Source organism: Geotrypetes seraphini, chromosome 2 (assembly GCF_902459505.1).
Source record: "Geotrypetes seraphini chromosome 2, aGeoSer1.1, whole genome shotgun sequence".
NCBI lineage: Eukaryota > Metazoa > Chordata > Amphibia > Gymnophiona > Dermophiidae > Geotrypetes > Geotrypetes seraphini.
Window position 1 is genome coordinate 29,845,007 of NC_047085.1, and position 21,031 is coordinate 29,866,037.

Sequence of the window (21,031 nt, forward strand, 5' to 3'; positions counted from 1 at the left end):
TAACCTACACTCTGTGCACTTTTCTTTATAGTGATAACCAGTCCAAATCGAGATCTCAGCACTTACCCCCTCCCCTTTCCCAGCTTGGCTAATTTCCCAGAAAATGCCCAAATTCTCTTTTACTTCTTCCATCTGGCTCCCTTCTCTTCAAGGGCTGCTTCCAAGACACACAGATGGTGCGTCTTGTATATACTGTGGCTTGTCAAGGCCCCGGTTCACTTACATCTCTCCATTATATTAGCCACATGAGCTCACTCCTGTGCCAGCAGTTGGCCAAATTCCAGAAATTCAGGTCTTAAATACATTTTTCAACCCATTCGTTATACTCATATATATTCTGCATACTCATATATTTTTCTGCTGGTAAGGGGGCATTTCCCTAAGTCTGCCATATCAATAACTTTATTCAGTCACCATCATGTTCAGGGCACTGGTAACTGTCCTGAATACCTACTAGCTAGTTTTATTGCAGGTTCCAGCCAATGACAGCATACCGTAATTCATGTTGCCTTGTTTATTTCAGTGCTTTTGGGTAGAACATCTTGCTGGAGAAGGCAAGAATTCATTTTAAGGTTTTAATGTTTATTTTCAAAATTATGTATGGTTTATCTCATTATAGTCTGCCTCACACTGTTGCGTTCTACAGAGGAAATTAGACCAACTGTGCATCAGTTGCTTTATGTAGGAAATCGTTTAACAGACATAGTTCATTGATAACTAGTGGTCAGTATTATGGAATAATCTGCCCCAGGATATTGGAGCTATTTCCTCCAACTTGACCTTTAGGAGAACAGTTATCTTTTTACCAAATATTTAACAGTTCCCAAGACTCGAAGTTACATTTAAAAACAGAGAAACATGATGACAAATAAAGGCCAAATGGCCCATCCAGTCTGCTCATCCACAGCATCCACTATCTCCAGTTCCTTAGAGATCCCACATGCCTGTCCCATGCTTTCTTGAATTCAGACACAATCTTTGTCTCTACCATCTCTAATGGGAGACTGTTGCACATATCTACTACCATCTCTATTATAGCTCCTCTCTCCCACCTTTCCTCCAAAGTATACATATTGAAATCTTTATGTCTGTCCCCATAGACCTTATGATGACCATCGATCATTTTAGTATCCTTCCTCTGGGCTGACTCCATTCTGTTTATATCTTTTTGAAGGTGTGGCCTCTAGAATTGTACACAATATTCTAAATGAGGTCTCACCAGAGTCTTATACAAGAGTATCAGTGCCTTCTTTTTCCTACTGGCCATACCTCCCTCTGTGCACCCTAGCATCCTTCTAGCTTTCACCGTCACCTTTTCAACCTGTTTGGCCACCTTAAGATTATCATATACTATCATACCCAAGTCTCACTCCTCTTTCGTGCACAATAGTTCTTCACCCCTCTGGTTTTCGCAGCCCAAATGCTTGACCTTGATTTTTTTAGCATTAACATAAGAACATAAGAAATGCTTTCACCGGATCAGACCGTGGTCCATCCTGTCCGGCAATCCGCGCACGCGGTGGCCCATTTAGGTTCTCCTTTTTGGAGACCCGGATTTCCCGTATCCCTCAATATGATTTGCAAGAAGGTGTGCATCCAACTAGCGCTTGAAACTCGGAACAGTTAAATTTCTTAGTTGTCAATTTTGGACCATTCTTCAAGCTTCTCTAGGTCCTTCCTCGTGTTTTTTATACCATCAGTGGTTTACTCTAATGCAGATTTTGGTATCATCCGCAAAGAGGCAAATCTTACATGACAGCCCTTCAGCAACATCGCATACAAAAATATTAAAAATAATAGGCCCAAAAACCAAACTGTGATGCACACCGCTGGTAACATCTCTTTCCTCAGAGAGATCTCCATTGACCACTACCCTCTGTCGTCTTCTACTCAAAGTGTAATCTGAATTTTTTTTTTTTTGTTTGCAATCTGCCTTGAACTTCTTGGTTAAGCAGATTATAAATTCCCAGATTAGATTAGATTAGATCAGGATCTTCATGACCTTGGAATGTTTTTTTTGCTGAAGTTCAAATGCAAAACAATCTTATTGTATGAAAACTTTCCTATTGTTTGATACTGTCAGTCAAGCCTGGATTTTCGTAGCTTAACCTAACTCTTTATTTTATATTTTTTCATAATATTTAATTTCCTTTCTCACTCAATCATATAACTGTAGGTGCAAACTTAAATGTAAACTCTCTAGGGTAGAAAAAAAAATACTTTGTACTGATAGATAAGGATGCAACTGAAAAAGGCCCAAGTGGGAAAAAAATGACCTATATAGTTAATGTCAATAGGAGCAACCAAAATTGTTCCAGTTGAAGCCACTCCTCCAGAAATGGAGTCTGCAAAGAAGCCCGAGACGACAAGCCAAGATCAAGTGCAACGAAGAGGGTACCAAGAATATGCTATTCAGCAAGCGCCATATGAGCAACCAATGAAACCAAACAGGTTGGTTTTAGAAACTTGTGTTTTTTTGTATCTTCATATTTAAATTATTAAGTATAAGATATGTATGTATGCGTATGCGTGTGTGTATATGGCTAGAACCTTATTTTCAAAAATGTTTCCTTTTCTTTCTCTTAGCCTCCCAATTATCATATTTTATAGCAATATAGTTTTTTGTTAGAAAGGTAAACCCAAGCCATCCTTCCTGTGAACTTAGGGCTCCTTTTACAAAGGTGCGCTAGCGGTTTAAGTGCGCGCTTAGTGCACACTAAAATGCCACGCGCGCTAGCCGCTACCGCCTCCTCTTGAGCAGGCGGTATTTTTTTGGCTAGCGTACACTAATCCAGTGCGTGCACTAAAAACGCTAGCGCACCTTCAGAAAAGGAGCCCTTAGTGTTGCTAATTTTGGGGTCCTCCAGGACAGGTTTGGGGATCATTGCTATACAGACTAGAACTTCTATAATTGGCTCTGAGGGAGCCCTATGTATAACACCTTACTGTGGTCTAAAGAGGATATGACAAAAGCATATATCCTTGGCCAACTCAGCCTTGCCTAAACAAAGATGAAGGTAACTGATATACTGTATTTCCTGGATTCTAAGATGTACCTCCCTTTTGCGTACAAGGGGGGGGGGAACCTCGATTCGTAAAGCGTGGGGTGAAAAATATGGTAAATAAATGTTTACAGTTCAAGGTTCAAAGTGCAGCATTACCATATGCAAGGGAACAAGCTTGGTTTACATCTGTTACTAGAGGTACTCTTAAAATGCCCAATAAAATGTATACTATACCTAGTATCTTCTTGTTTGACCACTGGTGATGCTTACCAGCAGTCACTGGTATTCCAGGAAAACAGACCCACAGAAAGTCTGCATAGCAGAATCCCTGGCAAAGGGGCATAGAAAGGATTCACTTTGGCGGGACCAGGGGTGGGCAGTGCTTTTTCTCTCTACTTCCTCCCACCTACCCACCTCATTAATACTGGGTAATTTTATTGTTGCTGGAAAAGATACCTTAGGGCAGTGGTCTCAAACTCAAACCCTTTGCAGGGCCACATTTTGGATTTGTCGGTACTTGGAGGGCCTCAGAAAAAATATTTAACGTCTTATTAAAGAAATGACAGTTTTGCATGAGGTAAAAACTCTTTATAGTTTATAAATCTTTCCTTTTGGCGAAGTCTTAATAATAATATTGTCATTTATAGCTAAAGAGACATATGATCAAGAAACTGTTTTATTTTACTTTTGTGATTATGGTAAACATATCGAGGGCCTCAAAATAGTACCTGGCGGGCCGCATGTGGTCCCCGGGCCGCGAGTTTGAGACCACTGCCTTAGGGTATGTGATTTTCAAGTGGTCCCTGTGCTTTCTCTGCAAAGAAGTTGGCAGCTTCTTTCCCAGCTGAGCCTGCCAGTACTCCTCACGCATGCTGAGTTCAAGTACTAATTGTACTGTCGGTAACTGTGTTACCAAAAAGAACACCATCAGGGTTGTATTCAAACACTTCACTATTTCAAAATAAGTAAAAACACTCCAATTGTTCTTGCATGAACTTCTTTATCTTCCATACCAAAATGGTTACAGAGATTCAGTATTCACAGCTTCTTCTCAACATCCCATAGATTGAGTGGGTCTTTTATACTTATTTATTGAAGTTACTCACAAAACCTAAAACTAATCAAGGATAGGAAAATCAGAAACCTTACTTAGTTAAGCTGTGGAACACATTGCCAGAGGTTGTAGTAAGAGTGGATAGTGTTGCTGGTTTTAAGAAAGATTTGGACAATTTCCTAGAGGAAAAATCCATAATCTGTTATTGAGAAAGACATGGGGGAAGCCACTGTTTGCCATGGATCGGTAGCATGGAATGTTGCTATTCCTTGGGTTTTTGCATGGATTGGCCACCGTGAGGATGGTGGTCTGGACCTTTGCTCTGACCCAGTAAGGCTATGTTCTAATGTTTTCACTTCCGTGATTGTTTCAACTGTGTCGTCGGGACAGCTAGCTCCGCCTCCCTGATTGACGTCATTCGGGAGCACCGAGTGAAGGCACCTAGACCCGCATCATAGGGATATATATAAATTATGAACCTGCCTGGAACATCTACCATCTTTTGCTGCCTGTTATTGCCCCAGAATATTCAAATTTGGGCTTACCTCCATGGGTGTTTCAACAGCGTGGTCAGGCCTGGGACAGAGCTGGCTCCGCCTCCCTGATTGACATCATTGGGAGTTCGGAGTGTAGATGCCCAGACCTGCTCTAGAGAGATATATAAACATCTACCATCTTGTGCTGCTTATTATTGTCCCAGAACATTCAAATTCGTGCTCACCTACGTGAGTGTTTCAACAGCTTGGTTGGGCCCTGGACAGAGCTAGCGTCCACCTCCCTGAGTGACATCATTCGGGAGCACAGAGTGAAGATGCCCAGACCCTCACCAGAGGAGCGCCTCTTTGGTCGTGACGACTAAGGAGCTCCTTAGGCCGCTCCTTTGAATGGACTTTGGATAAATTTGAAAGAGAAACGTCTGGTCAAAACAATGGTTGAAATTGGTAATATTTCTGTAAGGATTCGGGGTGGGAGGAATATGGTCCCTTGGGATGTGTTAGAGGCAGAAAAAAATATATCTGCAGGGTAAGCTATTTGAGGAAAATTGATTTGAATCAGGGGAGGGGAGAGAATGAAATGATTAATATTGGCTTGGTGAATGCTATATAGAAACATAGAAACATGATGGCAGATAAAGGCCAAATGGCTTACTTAGTCTGCCTATCCACAGTAACCATTATCTCTTTCTCGCTCTGAGACATCCCACTGCCGATCCCGGGCCCTCTTGAGGTCTCTGTTTCCACCACCTGTTCTGGAAGACTGTTCCACGCATCTACCACCTTCTCCATAAAAAAGTATTACTCCAGAGCCTATCACCTCTTAACTTCATCCTATGCCCTCTCATTGCAGTTTCCTCTCAAATGAGAGACCCGACTCATGCACATTTATATTACATAGGTATTTAAACGTCTCTTATCATATCTCCCCTCTCATGTCTTTCCTCCAAAGTATGAGATCTTTAAGTCTGTCCCCATACGCATTATGACGAAGACCATTTGCAGCCGATGTGAGGAGCTGGACAGCCTGAAACTGCAAGTTCGGCTGCTGGAGGGAACTGTGATGGAACTCGAAGAACTCCTTGCCAGGAAGGAGGAAAACTGCATACAGGAGAAGTTGCTAGGGGAGCCCGACACCGGCGAAGGGATCGTGGAACTGGAAAGATTCATCGAGGAAGCCCATCAGCAACACGTAGAAATCCCAGGTCTGGAAAGCTGTACCCTGGATACCCAGAAAGACGGACTGGAAGAGAGGAGAGAAGACACACATGCAAATCCAGAAAAAACCGAAGATGAGGTAGGAGACATCCACACACAAGAAGGAAGAGAGAAAACACAGGGAGAGGTCCCCCCATCTGAAGAGACGAAAACAAATTCAAGAGTAGCTCCGGAAGAAGAAGACTGGCCCTATACAGTAGACGTGGACTTACGACCCCCAAGGAACCCTCGAATAAAGAAGATGGGGATCATCGTAGGTGACTCCATTATACGTCACGTGGACAGCCACACCGCAGGAGGAAGAGAGGACAGAATCGTCACCTGTCTGCCTGGAGCAAGAGTCAAGGATGTGGCCAACAGGATCTCCAGAATCATAGACAGCGCAGGGGGAGAGGATACTGCTGTGCTCATCCACGTGGGAACAAATGATGTGAGCGGACGGAAGTATGACAGGGAAGAGATGAAGGGCCAGCTCCGCTCACTTGGAAGATTGCTGAAGATCAGGGAGGTGAGGGTGGCCTTCTCCGAGATCCTCCCAGTACCAAGAGCGGATGGAAAGAGACAAGGGGAATTGCAAGCTATTAACGCCTGGATGAGACGATGGTGCGAAGAAGAAGGCTTTGACTTCGTGCGCAACTGGACGGCGTTCTGGGGAAAAAGCAAGTACTACAGAAAGGACGGACTACACCTCAACAAGGAAGGAGCAAGAGTATTGGCGAGCAACTTGAAGAGGGCCATCGAGAAGGCTTTAAACTAATAAATAGGGGAAAGCCGACAGTCGACCACCAGTCAATGGTACGGACAACAGGATGCCCCGATGAAGGATCAATGGGCTACTACTCATACACAGGAGAGGACGAACTCACAGCAAATAAGGAAGACAAGGCAGGAAGGGACAACTCAGACACAGGAGGGGATGACCGCACAGCAAATAAGGGAGACAACACTGGAGCGGTTAAGGAGACCGTGAAAGAAACAGTAGGGACAGCAAAGAGCAGAAAGTCCAAAAAAGTAACTCGAAGAGAACTCAAATGTATGTATACCAATGCTAGAAGTCTAGGAAACAAAATGGGGGAACTAGAGACAATAGCAAGAAATGATAAGTTGGAAATCATTGGCATAACAGAAACATGGTGGAATGAAGAAAACAAATGGGACACAGTACTTCAGGGATACAAACTATATAGAAGAGATCGAGTAGGGCAGAAAGGTGGAGGTATTGCCCTATATGTTCAGGAAGGAGTAGAATCTGTTGAAGTGGCTACGACGGAAACGAAAGAGAAGCTAGAGTCCCTCTGGGTCAAGATTCCTGGCCAAAACAGTGCAGACACGAAAATTGGCCTTTTCTATCGTCCCCCGGGACAGGCGGATGAAACTGACTCTGAAATGATAGAGGAAATCAAACGAGAATGCAAGACGGGCAATGTAATAATATTGGGAGACTTCAATTTCCCGAGGATAGACTGGAAACTAGGAACCTCCAACTGCGGCAATGAGGTCAAGTTCCTGGAGGCGCTAGGGGATTGCTTCCTGGAACAAATGGTAAAAGAGCCGACAAGAGGCAACGCCACCCTGGACTTGGTGCTAAATGGCCTCACGGGACCGACAAAAGAAGTAGAAGTTACGGCACCGCTGGGGACGAGCGATCACAATGTGATCATCTTTAAGCTTGACATCGGGAATAGAAAAAGTGCCAAAACCTTAACCAAAACCTTTAACTTTAAAAAGGGCAAATACGATTGCATGAGAGCCATGGTGAAACAACGACTCAAAAAAAAGGTGGATAAACTTGAAACAGTAGAGCAGGCATGGTCCCTACTGAAAACAACTATCACAGAAGCACAAAACCTATACATTCCGAGGATCTCCAAAGAAAGGAGAACAAAGGGTAAGGGAGAACCAGCATGGCTTACCAGACAGGTGAGGGAAACCATACAAGAAAAGAAGGACTCTTTCAAAAAATGGAAACACATGAAAACAACCGAAGCATGGAACAAACATAAAGACGATCAGAAGAAATGTCACAGGGCGGTGAGGGATGCCAAAAAGGACTATGAAGAAAAAATAGCGCAAGAGGCCAAAAACTTCAAGCCCTTCTTTAGATACGTGAAAGGGAAAAAACCCGCAAAAGAGGCGGTGGGACCCCTGGACGATCAGGGAAGAAAAGGGTACATTAAGGAAGATAAACAAATTGCGGACAAACTAAATTCCTTCTTTGCGTCCGTCTTTACGGAGGAGGATACCGCAAAAATACCAGAAACTGTGAAAGTGTTTAGTGGAGTAATAGAAGACATCCTCACCACAGTTGAAGTAGATTTGGACCAGATATACTACCAGATCGACAAACTTAAAAGTGACAAATCCCCTGGACCGGATGGAATTCACCCGAGAGTCTTAAAGGAATTGAAGGTTGAAATCGGAGAGTTATTGCAAAAACTCGCCAATCTGACAATCAGAACTGGACAGATACCAGATGACTGGAAGATAGCGAACGTCACGCCAATTTTCAAAAAGGGATCAAGAGGAGAACCGGGCAACTACAGACCTGTGAGCCTTACGTCTGTCCCTGGAAAGATGGTTGAAGCACTGATCAAGGATAGCATAGTCCGGCACTTAGATATACACGAATTGCTGAAACCCAGTCAACATGGGTTCAGGAAAGGGAAATCATGTTTAACGAATTTGCTTCAATTTTTTGAGACCGTGAACAAGCAAATTGATAGTGGAATGCCGGTGGACATAATATATTTGGACTTCCAGAAGGCATTCGACAAAGTTCCGCATGAAAGACTTCTCAGGAAACTACAATGCCATGGAATAGAGGGAGATATACACAGGTGGATAGGCAAATGGCTGGAAAACAGGAAGCAGAGAGTGGGCATAAATGGGAAGTTCTCAGACTGGGAGAAAGTGACTAGTGGTGTGCCCCAGGGCTCGGTACTTGGGCCGATCCTATTTAACATTTATATCAATGACCTTGAAGACGGAATATCCAGTGAAATCATTAAGTTTGCAGACGACACAAAGCTATGCCGGACAATCAGAACGCAGAAAGATAGCGAAGAACTCCAGAGCGACTTGTATCAGTTAGAGAAATGGGCAGAGCAATGGCAGATGAAGTTCAACGTGGAGAAATGCAAAGTAATGCATTTAGGCAGTAAGAATAAGGAACACGAGTATAGAATGTCAGGAGCAACTCTGGGTAAGAGCGAACAAGAAAGGGACCTGGGTGTACTGATAGATAGGACCCTGAAGCCGTCGGCACAATGTGCGGCAGCGGCAAAGAAAGCGAACAGAATGTTAGGAATGATAAAGAAAGGAATCACGAGCAGATCGGAGAAAGTCATAATGCCGCTTTATAGAGCAATGGTCAGACCACACTTGGAATACTGTGTCTAACATTGGTCTCCCAAACTAAAGAGGGATATAAAACTGCTGGAGAGGGTGCAGAGACGAGCAACGAAGCTAATAAGAGGTATGGAGAACTTGGAATATGAGGAACGACTCAAGAAACTAGGACTGTTCTCCCTTGAGAAGAGGAGGCTGCGAGGGGACATGATAGAGACGTTCAAAATACTGAAAGACATCGATAAAATAGAGCAGAAAAACAAATTATTTACACTGTCCAACGTGACACGGACAAGAGGACATGGTTTAAAGCTAAGGGGGGACAAGTCCAGGACAAATGTCAGGAGGTTCTGCTTTACGCAGCGAGTGGTGAACGCCTGGAATGCTCTTCCACAGGAGGTTATTAAGGAAGCCACTGTGCTAGGATTCAAAGGCAAATTAGATGCACATCTCCTTATGAGAGGCATAGAGGGATATGGGTGGTAAAACTACATCAGGTGTATACCTGACTGGGCCTCCGCGTGTGCGGATCGCCGGACTCGATGGACCATGGATCTGATCCGGAGATGGCAGTTCTTATGTTCTTATGTTCACACACCATTTTAGTAGCCTTATTCTGGACCGACTCCATCCTTTTTGTATCTTTTTGAAGGTGCAGCCTCCAGAATTGTACACAGTATTCTAAATGAGGACAGAGGCATCAATACCTCTTTTTTCCTACTGGTCTACTGTACAGAATAAGGTGACAATTATTTGTTATATTATTGAGGAAGGAAAGTTTGATGCGGTTTTTTTGAGAAAATACAAAATTTAAGGTTATTTGTAATGAACCTAAGGACTTTGGGGAGGTTCTTATATTATATGGACACCATTTTAGTTTATGCCTGTTGCATAAACCTTCCAGGTTTATTAATGACAGATTGTTTCTCTTTTATGCAATTTATATTGGATTAGTTTTTTAGCCCGTTACATTAACGGATGCTAGAATAGATGTGTAGACTTAGGCATTTCTTTCTTTCTTTTTCTTTCTGTATGTCTGTCTTTCTTTCTCTCTCTCTGCCACCTTTCTTTCTTTCTATCTCTACCCCTGGCCCCCCTATCTGTCTGTCTCTCTTTCTGTCTCTCTCCCTGCCCCCTGTCTGTCTGTCTGTCTTTCTGTCTCTCTCCCTGCCCCCTGTCTAGAATACTTGCTTGCCTCAGTCACTGACGAACTCCGCACCCACCCATTGGGCATCCTAATACTATACCGACCACCCACCCCTTGGACCAAATCTTCCAATCTCGTCTATGAGACCATAACAAATGCCTTCCTTAAATTCCAAAGACTCCTGATTGTTGGTGATATCAATCTCCACCTCGACGACACAAATAACAATGACACATCTGAATTCAACAAATTCCTTACCTCTCTAGGTTTTCCCCCACCCACCCCATCCCCAACCCACGAAAAAGGGCATACCCTAGACTTCACCACCTTCATGGATCTTACTGCCTTCAAAACCTCAACCGACGACACTCGCTGGGAACAAGTCCCCTGGTCAGATCACTTCTTAGGGACTACCTGTCTCCCTGTCTTCATGTCACATCTTGACTCCCCACCCCACTCCTCTCATTCCATAACCTTCCGCAAAAAAACCTCAAGCAATCTATTCTGGTCCAAACTCCTCAACAAACTCTCCTCCAACCCTAGACCTACAGATCCCGAATCACATTGGCACAACTGGACCGCCCTCTCCGAGTCCACCTACCACTCCCTTGCTCCATTAACCACCAAAACCATCTCCTACCCCCGAAAGGCCCCCTGGTACCTACCTCTTCACAGAGAGTTGAAACAGAAATGTCGCGCTTTGGAGCGCAAATGGAAAAAATCTAAATCCCCCTCTGATAGACAGACCTGGAGGACCAATATTAAATTTTACAATTCAACATTAAAAAAAGCCAGAAAAAACTTCTTCGGAGACAAGATCTCTAGATCCAACAACCAGATCAGTGCGTTGTTCAACATCTGGCGCTCCCTAACTACAAAAAAAGACCCACCTTCGCTTCCACCATCTCTATCTGCCGATGCCCTTGCAAAGTTCTTTAATGAAAAGGTTACCACTCTAAGATGCTCCTTCCCTCCCACAGTCTCCTACAATTCCCTGACCTCTATTGATCTCAACCCTACCTTACCTGTATCCACCCCTATCCCTGCCGACAGATCCTGGACCACCTTCGAGCTTGTCTCTGAACCGCAAGTCTCCAAACTCTGCCTCAAACTAAAAACTTGCAAGTGCATTTTAGATCCTTTCCCCTCCTATCTATTCGAGAATGTCCCTACACAGGCCATCGCTTCCCTCACCGATCTTATAAACTCTGCCCTAACATCGGGCCTTTTCTCCCCTGACATGGGACACATTTCATTGTCCCCTCTACTGAAAAAGGCCGACCTTGATCCCACCATTCCATCTAACTACCGTCCTATAGCAAATATCCCTCTCCTAACCAAGCTATTAGAATCCATCATATCCACCCAACTCTCATCCTACCTAGAACGTTTCTCTATCCTCCTACCCCACCAATTCGGCTTCAGACCCAACTTCAGCACCGAATCCCTCCTGGCCTCACTAATCTCTAAGGTACAACAACTCCATTCTCACAACAAATTTGCTGTTCTTCTTCAATTCGACCTCTCCGCAGCCTTCGACGTCGTTCACCACGACATCCTAATCTTCCAACTCTCCGAAATAGGCATTAGCTCCACAGTCCTTGATTGGTTCTCGAAATTCCTACGCTTCCGCTCCTACACCGTTAACACAAACGGTTCCTCATCCCCCGCCTGGAAGCCGAAATGTGGAGTCCCGCAAGGCTCACCCCTCTCCCCTATCCTTTTCAACATCTACATGTCCTCTCTGAAACTCCTTCATCTATCCCCCCTAGAAACTCTCTACTCCTATGCGGACGACATCCTCATCCTCCTCGAAACTGACGCGAACCTCTCGAACCTCGCCGAGAACATCTCCACATGTATTACGAACCTCCAATCCTGGGCCCAATCTGTACAAATGAAACTGAATGAGTCCAAAACCAAACTACTCTGGCTCGGCCCAATCTCAGATCATTTACCCACCTCCATCCCTCTACCTTCCGGCCCCACTCTTCAGCTTGAGTTTTCAAGCAAAGTCCTAGGCATCATCTTAGACTCCTCTCTCTCCTTCAACGATCACCTCAACTCCCTGGTAAAAAAATGCTTCTTCAGCCTCCATATGTTGAGGAAAGTAAGATCTTGCTTTCATCATTCTCATTTCGCCATCCTCGTTCAATCCACCATCCTCTCTAGACTAGACTACTGCAACTCCATCTATATAAGCCTAACTAAGAAAAACCTCCTTAGACTTCAGCTAATTCAGAACGCCGCGGCCAAGCTTATTTTCGCTAAAGGCAAGTTCGATCACGTTTCCCCACTCCTCTCCAAGCTCCACTGGCTCCCAGTATACTCCAGAGTCCTCTATAAATGTGCCTGCTTAGCCTTCAAGATTCTACATGGCGTCCTTCCTCCCGTTATCCCACTCTTCTGGAATTCCTCAAACCCGCTCTCTTCTAGACCCTCCCAAAAACTGAAACTATCTTTCCCATCTATAAAAGGTATAGCCCGCGCAGGAAAACTCGGAACATCCCTCCCCTTTAGAACTACGGAACTCTGGAACAACCTCTCATCCCCGCTCAGAAATTCTAGCTCCTTCCAATCCTTCCGTAAACGCTTGAAAACTTGGCTCTTCTCAAAAATCTAATCACCTCCCGTTCTCTAGTTCCCTGCCCCTCTCTATCTTCTCAGTCCCTCTCCTATACCCTTTCTTTGTAGTTCCTTTCCTCTCAACCTCTGTAAACCGTGCCGAGCTCTGCGCATGCGGAGATGGTGCGGTATACAAACCTAAGGTTTAGTTTAGTTTAGTTTAGTTTAGTCTTTCTTTCTTTCTGTCTCTTTCTCTTTCTGTCTCTTTCCCCCTGTCTGTCTTTCTTTCTTTCTGTCTCTCTCCCTGCCCCCTGTCTGTCTGTCTTTCTTATTTATACATTATTAATGCAAATTTGCACAGCATGATTTTTGCACATTAATTGAGGGAGGTGGAGGATGGCCAGTGATTGAAATTGTTGTCCACATCAGCTGAATGTCCAGTGGGCTGGCAAGTGAAAATGGACACATGATCTGAGGCTTTCCTCCTTCTAGAAGAGATAATTGCCATATTTTTCCAGTCTTACATTTACAGTTTTATGATTTTTGTTTTGATCTATATAACATAGCCAGATGCCAATAAAAGCAGAAAAAGGATTATGTTTAGTTTAATCCATAGATCTTCAAATTTCTGCATAAAAAGATTGGCAACAGAGGGGACTATAGTGTCTCCTATGGTCACTCCAGAAATTTGTTGGAAAAATCAATCCCTATAACGAAAATAATTTTTTTTGCCAGAGCTAACAATTTTATTAAAAAAAAAAATCAGTAAGATTGCTTCTATTTTCAGAAGTCAAATCCAAAAACTCCTTGATAAAGCAAATAGCCTCATTCTGTGGTATCACTGTATATAGGGACTCGACATCCAAGGTAACAAGAGAAGCGATCTCATAAGAACATAACATAAGAACATAAGAATTGCTGCTGCTGGGTCAGACCAGTGGTCCATCATGCCCAGCAGTCTGCTCACGCGGCGGCCCTCTGGTCAAAGACCAGCACCCTAACCGAGACTAGCCCTACCAACGTATGTTCTTGTTCAGCAGGAACTTGTCTAACTTTGTCTTGAATCCCTGGAGGGTGTTTTCCTCTATAATAGCCTCCGGAAGAGCGTTCCAGCTTTCTAACACTCTCTGGGTGAAGAAGAACTTCCTTATGTTTGTAAGGAATCTATCCCCTTTCAACTTTAGAGAGTGCCCTCTCGTTCTCACTACCTTGGAGACGGTGAACAACCTGTCCTTATCTACTAAGTCTATCCCCTTCAGTACCTTGAATGTTTTGATCAAGTCCCCTCTCAATCTCCTCTGTTTGAGGGAGAAGAGGCCCAGTTTCTCTAATCTTTTGCTGTACGGCAGCTCCTCCAACCCCTTAATCATCTTAGTCGCTCTTCTCTGGATCCTCTCGAGTAGTACCATGTCCTTCTTCATGTACGGCGACCAGTGCTGGACGCAGTACTCAAGGTGAGGGCGCACCATGGCCCGGTACAGCGGCATGATAACCTTCTCAGATCTGTTTGTGATCCCCTTCTTTATCATTCCTAGCATTCTGTTTGCCCTTTTTGCCGCCGCCGCACATTGCGTAGACGGCTTCATTGACTTGTCAATCCGAACTCCCAAGTCTCTTTCCTGGGAGGTCTCTCCTAGTACTGCCCCGGACATCCTGTACTCGTGCATGAGACTTTTGTTACCGACATGCATCACTTTACACTTATCCACGTTGAACCTCATCTGCCATGTCGATGCCCATTCCTCGAGCCTGATTATGTCACGTTGCAGATCTTCGCAATCCCCCTGTGTCTTCACTAATCTGAATAACTTCGTATCGTCCGCAAATTTAATCACCTCGCTCGTCGTACCTATGTCCTATCTCCGTTATGTTCTTAATTACTTTCAGTTTACCTGAAAAGTGAGAGGAGTCCCAGAGATAAGAAAAACCCGTAAGCACAATCAAGTGTAAGAGATGTCAATGAAACAGGAAAGGTGCTCCAAGACCGAGCCTCTGCTTGAAACTATGGGATGTCCAGGGGGTTCCACCAGGGTCTTATGAATCTGGCAAAATAAAAAAAGAATGAGACACATGAATGAATGGTCTTTGTTTAGAAACAAAAATTCTTGTTTAGTGAAAAACCCTCCTTCCAGGCTTCGTTTCCTGATGTTTCTAATTGTTTCTACAAGGCGTGGAGTAGGATTCAAATTCAACTCCCAAGTAGTCAGAAGAAACAGACAGTTGTTTGTAATGGAAGATTAGATTTTTTACCTTGCTAATCTTCTTTCTGTTGTAAGACATAGGATTCTGTACCATAGCTATATGGGTTCGGAAGATCTTTCCACCACCGGCTTAATTCTTGTCGCTCTAACACCTACAAAGATGTGCTAGCGGTTTTAGCGCGTACTAAAATGCAGCACACGCTAGCCGCTACCGCCTCCTTTTAAGCAGGCGGTAGTTTTTCGGTTAGCACGCACTATAGTGTGCTAATTTTGTGCGTGCGCTAAAAACGCTAGCGCACCTTCGTAAAAGGAGCCCCTAGTTTAGTATTTTTTACCATTCAGACAGCTCTACACTCTCGAGGAACGTAGGGAGAGGGGAGACATGATCGAAACGTTTAAGTATATCACGGGACGTGTCGAAGTGGAAGATTATATTTTCTTTCTCAAGGGACCCTCGGCCACAAGAGGGGCGGAAACTGCAGAATAAATTTCATAACAGCAATCAATGGTAACGCTGAAATGCAGAATGTAATTGGTTAGTCAGTGCCCACCCATTACACACATCAAAATAATATTTTCCTTCTTTCCGATGCTAATTTTTGTAGTAACCAGCTTATAGCTAATATGCGGCACTCTTCGCATGTTGTAATTGCCATGTTAAATAGCTAATGAAGTTTAATGGCCTTAATGTATTAAACCAAGGCTTTGCAAATGGAGAGTATGCAAATGATGAGAATGAAAAAGTTGTTAGAGGATGCAGCTAAAGATAGCAGAAAACCTACAGCAAGCTGTGGGCTATGCATCTGTGAATGGAACCGATGTTTGCAGAGAATAATATAAATGCCTGCAGTATTGCTAAAGCAATAGAGAGGACCTGAAGTGTTAATTAAAGACAGAAGCTTGTTCATCACTTCAAGAATCTGTCATGAGAGCCAAATTAATTTGAATTTTAGATTTATTTCCTTTTTCCAAATACGAGTTCAAGGTGAGTTGCAAGAAAGTATACAAGCTAATCCCTTGTCAAAGTGGTCTTACAAGCTAAACTGTACTTATCATGCTGAAGAGCACAAGGCACATCAACTGGAAAAGCAGGATTAGAACCCTGACTTACCTGCTGCTTTAACCACTAGATCAGTGTTCTTCAGCTACCGGTCCATGGTGTGATCAACGTGGCATCTTTGGACTGGCTCCCTGAGTGCTGCAGTGCACAAAGCCGTGGGAAAAGGCTCCTACGCGCGTCCTGCGCCTGAACCGGAAGCCTTCTCTCTGACGTCGCAATGTCAAAGGGAAGGCTTCCAGATGAGGCGCGCGAGGAGCCGCTGCCCACAGCTTTGTGCACTCAGGGAGCCGGCCCGAAGACGCCGCGTTGATCGCACCGTGAACCGGCCCAAAGATAACACCGTGCTATGTCCATACTGAGTCAATATCTTGCTGGTGAATTTCCAGAGGTTTCACTCCACCTGCCCAAAGAAAGCTCACTACGTACGCTGTTCTTTGATGATGCAATCTTGCAGTGGAACATCCATGTTTCTGACCTCGTGGCTGCCACAGGACTAAAGGCCTCGCTCTGCGCTCTATGTGTGGACAAACTATCCAGGCAATGTTGCATTTTGCTAGCTCTGTTCTGTTTATCACGTAATTTAACAATTGCCTTACATTTTTGATTCACCCTCATATGCTCATGTACCCTGTGGCACACACATTTTGTAAAGCATGTGAATATCACAGAACTGTGCCTCCAGGAACACCTTCGCTTTTGTCAAGTAAATATTAAGTTTATTATTAAAATTTGATTAATCGCTTAATCTTACTTCAAATAGAAGGAGATAATAGTTACTGCAGATGGGCAGACTAGATGGGCCATTTGGCCTTTATCTGCCGTCATGTTTCTGTGTTACCTTTTACGTGGTAGATTAAAATGGTTGAAAGCAGTAGTTAGGAGCTGCGTACTGATAGCCTGGATTTGGTACTAAGGCCCTGAAGCAGTGGCTACCAGCCACGAAACGATCGTCAGCCTGGCCTGTTTGTGTTCAGCGGTTTTTACCATTAATCATTCTCGGCTAATTTTTTGCTCCCACCTGCTAACTTTAAACTTGTGCGAAGTTTTTTTTGCCTATGATGCTTGGGTGGAAGAGTGTGGTCCACCTCTCCATTTGTCTAAGGCTTTTTTTTCGCTTAAATAATAAGCTAGCTTTCTTGGCTTATGGGGTGCTTTTGTCATGGAGTGATATTTTTGGATTTTTTGGATTACATTTCCCTCCATTCCTCCCTGTTTTTTGTGGTTAAAATGGCTTACCATGGGATATGCTCAGGCATCCCATGGTAAGTGCCAAATGTACACATGCTAATAGTACGCTAAAAAATGTTTTATTATCTTTTTTTGAGGCGTGAGCATTCTTGTGTTAATTGGTTTAGCTGTATTGCCATGTGCTAGCTGATTAGTGCAGTAATAGTGGGTAAACCTTTAGGCCCTGATTCTGTATAGGATGCCCAGGAGAGGTGTCCTATACAGAATCAGTCCTACACTAAACCCCGATTCTGTAACCGGCATCCATGGTACAGACGCCGGTTAAAGAATCGGGTTAAATTAGATACAGTCGCTACACTTATCGCTGCAAGGGATCTCTCCCTGCTGCAATAAGTATAGCGGCCGCAGCCGTCTGTCCCATCGCCGGCAGGAGGATGCCCAACTCCTCCTATCGGAACCCCGGACCCCCCCCCCCCCCCCCCCCCCCCAAACTGGTAATCGCCGGCAGGAGGATGCCCAACTCCTCCTGCCGGAATCCCCGGAACCCCCCCAACTCGTAATCGCCGGCAGGAGGATGCCCAACTCCTCCTGCCGGAAAGCCCGATGACCCCCCCAACTAATCTCCCTCCCCCAACTAACCTTTAAATGTTGGTCGGCTGGACGGGTCTTGCTGCCGTCCAGCTGACAGGCCCGCCACGTGGAAATGAGACGGGCTCGCCCCTTCCCGGCCCATCCCCGCTAAATCTAAGGCCTGATTGGCCCAGGCTCTAGAAGCCTGGACCAATCAGGCCTTAGGCATAGCGGGTCCGCCCATCCCCACTAACCCTAAGGCCTGATTGGCCCAGATGCCTACGCCTGATTGGTCCTAGGCGATTACGAGTTTGGGCATCAGGCTTTCAGGGTGGGGACAGGCAGACCTTCAAGGGGGGACAGGAGACTCGGGGCAGAGGGCAGGGCGGCGAAAGGAGAGTCGGGACCAGAGGAGACTCGGGGCAGGGTGGCGAAAGGAGAGTCGGGACCAGAGGAGACTCGGAGCAGAGGGCAGGGCGGCGAGAGGAGAGTCGGGACGGCAGAAGGAAATTTAAATTCAAGGAGCAGCATGCGCGGTATACGCGTACACGCGCGCTATATAAAAATTTGTTTACATATATTTAGGTTTCCCGTTCGCTATACCCGTGTGCGCGTTTTACACGGGTGCGCGGTATATGCGTGAAAATACGGTAATTGTTGCATCTCATCCAGGAAGCCTTCCACAAACAAGGTTTTTGTTTTTGCCATTACAGTGGAACCTTGGTTTACGGGCATAATTCGTTCCAGAAGCATGCTCGTAAACCAAATTGCTCGTATATCAAAGCGAGAGTGGAAACTCGAAGGCCTTGAGCATGCGCAGATGCTCAAGGCCCAGCAAAAAGGACTGCAGATCTTCGGGCACCGGCACCTGCATGTCCTGTGCGTTGGTGCCGGGTGCCAGATGGAGGGTAAGCGAAGTGTTCGGGTGGGTGGGGGGTGCCGGATGGTGGCGTGGGGGGGGTACCGGATCGCGGGGGGAGGCGCTCATACATCAAGGCAAGCTCGGTTTGTGAGGCACCAATTTTGCGAATGTTTTGCTCGTCTTGCAAAACACTCGCAAACCGGTGCACTCGTAAGCCGAGGTACCACTGTATAGTGGGAATGTATCCTCTGTTTAGTTCCCATTTAGGGCTCCTTTTATCAAGGTGCGGTTGGCAGTTAACGTGCGGAATACCTAGCCTGCCGTGCTAGTCGCTAACGCCTCCATTGACGAGGCGTTAGTTTTTAGGCTTGCCGCGGGGGTTAGTGCATGATGAAATGTCCAACGCGCTAACCCCCGTAGCACGCCTTGATAAAAGGAGCCCTTAGTTTCTTGGCTAATCAACATAAATTCAAGACTATTAATACAAGAAATAGAAAAAGATCATTTTTACAGCTGCAGTAAAAATAGCCTTACGATTTCCTTGTGTTTCTTACATTCTTTATGAGGGGAAACAATTTCAATTTTATGATTCTAAACAGAAAATTTCTTGAGAGCTAAGGAAGATGTTAATGTAATAATGAGGTCCTTTTACTAAGGCGTGCTAGCTGTTTTGGTGTGCGCTAAATTCTAACGTGTCCATTATATTTTATGGACGCATTAGCATTTAGCGTGCACTAAAACAGCTAGCGTGCCTTAGTAAAAGGACCCCAGTCTCATAAGTTCATTGATAAAACCTGCTTGGAGGAGGGTTTTGGGGGACAGGATGTGCATACTGTAAAAACATTTCTATTTGTCTTTTTTCCTTTATATTTTAAGATCTTATTACTATTTTGTTGTAGGCGGAATTGATAAAAAAAATTTGCTTGTTTCATGTAAGAATTTTTTATCTTTTTCTCTTATCCCAATGATATGGTGATAAGTTTGAAACGTATAAAAATAAAATATATATATAAAAAAATAGCCTTAACTGTGTGGACAAAATATCACAAGGATATGGTGAGGCCACTTTTTTATCTCAGGTTAGTAAAAGGGATCCCTATGTGTTTAATTTTTTACAAAATATTTTCTAAAATTATCACCAATGAAAATATTTCTGCCACTAGCATAGGTCGGGAGGATAGAATCATACTATGAACCTTCTTATTTTTAACTCCATCTTTATATGATATAATATTTTATTTTGTGTTAATGTATTGCTATCTTATTGGTTCGTCATTAGGCAGTGTTGACACATGAGAAAAGGTTAGTGAGAAATTCTGTAAATGGTGTCTAAAAAGATAGGTGCCTATCGCTTGTCAGTCACACTTAGGCAGTGGTCTCAAACACGCGGCCCGGGGGCTACATGAGGCCCACCATGTACTATTCTGATGGCCTTGGTATGTTTATCATTGTCACAAAAGTAAAATATGTCTCTTTAGCTATAAATTACAATATTATTATTAAGACTTAACCAAAAGGAAAGATTTATGAACTATAAAGAGTTTTACCTTATGCAAAATTGTCATTTCTTTAATAAGACATTAACTTTTTTTTCTGAGGGTTTGACTTTGAGACCACTGCACTTAGGCGCCTCTTATAGAATCGTGCCCATGAGCGCCTAACTTAAAACTTATGCACCTGTAATGTAGGCCAGGGTTTTAAAGACCCACATTTTAGGTGCCTAAGTCCTTTAGAGAATCATGCCTAGCAGTTCCTAAGTCCTTCTTCACCTCTAAACGTGCCTTCTCTGGAGTTAGGCGCTGCCAGGCGCCGTGCGATAGGTGCCTATCGTTTATAAAATTGCACCTAAGAAGATAGGCGGCTATCACCCCAAATTTTATTTGTTTCAATTATGAATTTGCTAAAGCTCATAACTGAAGCCAATTTACTAATTAACCCCCTCCTTTACTACTATTACTACTAATAATAATAACAGCTTATATACCGCAATACCGTGAAGTTCTATGCGGTTTACAAAAGATTAAGCAAAGGTACAAATTGACTGACTTCAAGAGGGGAAGAAGAAAGAGAAGTAATTAGACAGGAAATTCATTGTTGAGGAGTAAAGTGATCAAAAGGACAGTAGGTCGCTATTGAGAGAAAAGAGATAAGTGGATCAGTTGTCAAGATGTTTTACTAATGCGTAGCATGGGTTTTAGAGCCGGCAGTGGCGGTAACTGCTCCGATGCTCATAGGATTACTATGAGTGTTGGAGCAGTTAACCGCCGCCGTTGGTGCTAAAACCTGCTCTACTCGTTAGTAAAGGAGGGGTTAAGCCAG

General features: G+C 44.2%; 1 protein-coding gene across 4 annotated transcripts in view; it reads left to right on the forward strand.

The window, feature by feature from the left end:
• Positions 1–21,031, forward strand: part of ZFAT (zinc finger and AT-hook domain containing) — a 305,185-nt gene that overhangs the window by 199,190 nt on the left and 84,964 nt on the right. For all 4 annotated transcript variants that reach the window (XM_033932774.1, XM_033932772.1, XM_033932773.1 and 1 more), the window contains one exon: positions 2,298–2,451. In XM_033932774.1, coding sequence (XP_033788665.1) covers positions 2,298–2,451 — 154 coding nt within the window. The remainder of the gene's footprint in view (positions 1–2,297; positions 2,452–21,031) is intronic.